Below are 3,677 nucleotides of genomic sequence, written 5' to 3'. Positions count from 1 at the left end.
ACTTTCTGGGAATATTGTATACTTTTTAAACAGAATTCAAATTTTTCTGAGGTCCTGAACTTTTTTTTTCTTCTGTAAAGCCATAATCATCAAAACTACAAGAGGCTTAAAATGTTTTGTGGAATGAATCTATACAATACATGAGTTTCACTTTCTAAAATGTGACAAAAATATTGAATTGAATTTTTTTATGATTTTCTAATTGTTGGAGCTGTTCTTGTAGTTGATCTACAGTTAGAAATCAGAAAATCTGATCTGACTGGTGCTGCTTTTGTGTGAAAGATGTTACCGCGAAGTGCGCCGCCACAAGAGCTCATTTGTAGGGAATTTTCCTGGTAAAAAACAGACAGGAAGTCTGACATTTGGGAATTACTGCTGTTTTTCTCTGAAAGCCAAAATGGCGTCACGACCCAGGCAGCACATGTGGGCCGGAAAATGTCGCTGCGCCTCTACTCGGCTCTTTTCGGTCACCGTCGGAAAACATGCGGAGCAGCAGTAGCAGCGAACGACGTGGAGCGCGCAGCCGCCGGAGAAACACCGCGACCCGGGAAAGATTTTACCCAGTCTGCGGTCAGGGTGTCAGCGCGGGGAGCGGCCTGGGGCGTCGGGGACAGAAGAATGAGAGAAGCCTCTAAGCGGAGGGGCCGAAAACATGAACGGGGCCGTGTATATTTCGTTTTTTCAGGGTCAGTTAGAGTCAGTGCTGGAGCAGGTCGTTCAGCTCGCCGTCCAGGAAATCAGCAAGTCGGTGGGCTCCAGCCTGAACGCCCTGCTGCTAGAGACGGCCGCCAAGGAGCAGGAAAACCGCCAGCTCCGCCTGCAACTGCAGACTCGGGAGGGCCGAGGCTCGACCTCCGCGAAGGACGGAGGCTCCGCCGCGATCGGTAGGAGCAGCAAGGCTGGCGACGAGCGGGGAGACGGCGGCAGGACAAAGCCCGAACCACGCGGTGTCGGAGCGCGGAGCAGTGAGCCCATAGCGCCCGTGGACACCCGCCGCCTGGAGCAGAGAGGACGGGTCGTAGGTGAGCTGCTGATGCACAACACCCAGACACACGTAAACAAACAAACTGCCATGAGGGATCCCTCCGAGCCCGGACAGGCGTTGCGTAAGCGGGTATAATCTGTAAACAGGTTGCGGACACACGGAGGCCTGCAGGGGGTGGGACCTGGATCCCCGGCCTCTCCTGTCATCCTAAGCGGGACAGACCAGCCTCAAAGGACGGGCAGCAGAGTGCGTCCACCCGCCGAGCAGCTGGGGGTAAAGCTGCTTATAGAAAGGATGTGGCCTAGTTTTCCAGAAGCTACATGCCTGAACGTCATTCCAGACAGATTTCCTGTGACAGAACAGGTTCTGAGGCAAGAGGGTCAGTTCACCAACTAAGAACCTGGTGGGTTAAAAATAAACAGCAGGGCCTCTGATCCTCCTTCCTGCAGCCTGTAGGTCATAAACAAGATCTACAGTCTGGTTGGACAGGTTCCCCTTCAGGACTGGAGGGTGTGTTGGTTGTTGAGGGGCTTTAGGACAAAGACCCAAGGCATTGTGGGAGACACGGAGGGGACCAGAGCCTCATGGTGGACAGGAAGATGGGTTAATTCTAGGACCGGCCTCCAGAAGAGGTCAAACCTGTGAAGGGGTCTGAGGAGCATGTTCTTGCAGTTTGATGAGGTTTATCACTTGGAGATTTGTCTCCAGAAAGGTGTCAGCTTTACATCTGCCATGCTTTAGGACTCAGTGTGATGATACGCAGCATATACAGCTTTGTTGCACATATAAATGAAAGATGGGTGATTTAAAAAAATGGGTTTTGAGTTTAGCTTTGATTGCTGCAAATTTTGGTTTTCACCATTAACACTCCTGACTCTCTGTTTTGAGTCCAGCTGATCAGTGTTAATAATTCTTGGAGTCTGCTTCGGTACCACGAGATTCTAATTAAAATCTTCTTCCTGTTGTGTCTAATTAAACACGGTGTACCTCAGGGACGCGTTCTTGGCCTGTTAATAACTGCCTTTAATATCCTTCTCGAAGCAAAACCGTCCTGCTCTAAATAATAGTTATGGTCTTTTTTTTGTTTTTTATGCAGACGATACTCTGCTCTGGTTTACAGTAGAGGGTGACACGGGAGTGGATTTTCTCTCCTGTCCCATCCCGCTTCCACAGAAAAATGTCTTGTCCCATCCTAATCCCAGGCCAGCATAACGAAAAAAATCCTGTCCCGTCCCACTCCTGGTAAATTGACTCCCACTCCTGTGACTCTCCCATTTTTGTTTTCTTTATTTAGTCTTTTGGTAATTTCTTTCTTTGAAGGACCAGTTAGGTCCCTGTTTTTAGCTGTAGTAAAGGCCAGTTAAAGTAAAAAGAATAATAATGAAGAAATAATAAAATATCAAACAAGGAAACAGACCATGTCTATCTTAGTTGAATAAACAAAATGTACCTAGTTGTATTTTACTCATTTATTAAGTGATTGTTTCCTTTGAACAATGATATCACTTTTATGTTTCAAGTTGCTGAAACGAAAGAAAAATGCACCTAGTAAGAGAAATGTTCTTGGTGAACAAAAGGACAAAAAGACATTACCTTCATAATTTAGAAACTGTACCTCAATGGTTCACAGCCCTGGTCCTCAGGGACCTCTTCCCTGCAGGTTTTAGATGTTTGTCTGCTCCAGAACACCTGATTTAAATTCTAACATGACCTCCTATACAGGCATCAAGAATGGAGGGTCAAACTGGACAAAATTAATACAATAAAATCATCATTAAATAAATAAATAAATGTTGTGAATGTCCCATAAGTGAAGCAAATGTAACATGAAAGAAATGTAACATTAAATGTGCCATTAAATTAAAGGTACCATTTATTTATTTAATACATCATTAGAAACAATAAATGTACCATTATATCATGAAATGGACTATTATGCAATTAAATGTGCCACTGAATAATTAAGTATAATTTTAAAGACGACATGATGTAATTAGTGGTACATTTAATATTTAATGATGTATTAAATAAATTGTACATTTAATGGTACATTCAATTTTTTTCTATTTCACAACATATTTATTTAATATCTTCCCTTAATGAAGCTTTTCTATACGGAGTCCGCGAGGGGACAAGGGGGGATGTTTTTCTCTTTTGCGTTCTCACGCAATAGTCTTTGCGTTATTTCACAATACTTTGTGGGATAATTTCCAAACCAGATAACTGCAAATATGAAACAAACACTCCACCCGTTTTGATATTTATTGAGTTTTATTTTGAAATCAGCCTTAAATAAAATGATCTTCAAATCAGACTAAAAGACAGTTTTATCCACAAGCTGTCAAACAAACTACTGAACTCTGGACCATAAAACTGAACGAAACCACATCTGTGACACTTTATTTCCTTATTACTGCTGCATGATGGGTACTTTTTTTTGTACACCATTAGTGTTTTTGTTTTTATCGTGATTTGAACGATTCTTATCCTAAACATTTAATCACATTGTTTACTGCGTGTTAACCTGCATATGATAAATAAACCATATTAATGACATATCAGTGTTTGTTTTATGAGCAGTTTATCATCTGTGCTGTTGCTCCAAAATGCTGAACGCAAAAGTATTGCGTGGAGACGCAAAAGTAATAAATTTCTCCATGTCCCCTCACGGGCTTCCGTACCTTACCTCTTA

The 3,677-nt window shown here is 43.1% G+C and overlaps 1 protein-coding gene across 1 annotated transcript in view; it reads left to right on the top strand.

Moving 5' to 3' along the window:
• Positions 1 to 412: 412 nt before the first annotated feature.
• The window catches only part of LOC124863185, a 14,164-nt gene continuing 10,899 nt past the window's right edge, over positions 413 to 3,677 (top strand). The window contains exon 1 of the mRNA XM_047357452.1: positions 413 to 1,022. Coding sequence (XP_047213408.1) covers positions 653 to 1,022 — 370 coding nt within the window. The 5' untranslated portion in view covers positions 413 to 652. The remainder of the gene's footprint in view (positions 1,023 to 3,677) is intronic.

The sequence above is a fragment of the Girardinichthys multiradiatus genome, chromosome X (assembly GCF_021462225.1).
Source record: "Girardinichthys multiradiatus isolate DD_20200921_A chromosome X, DD_fGirMul_XY1, whole genome shotgun sequence".
NCBI lineage: Eukaryota > Metazoa > Chordata > Actinopteri > Cyprinodontiformes > Goodeidae > Girardinichthys > Girardinichthys multiradiatus.
This window is presented reverse-complemented; position numbering and strand designations above follow the sequence as displayed.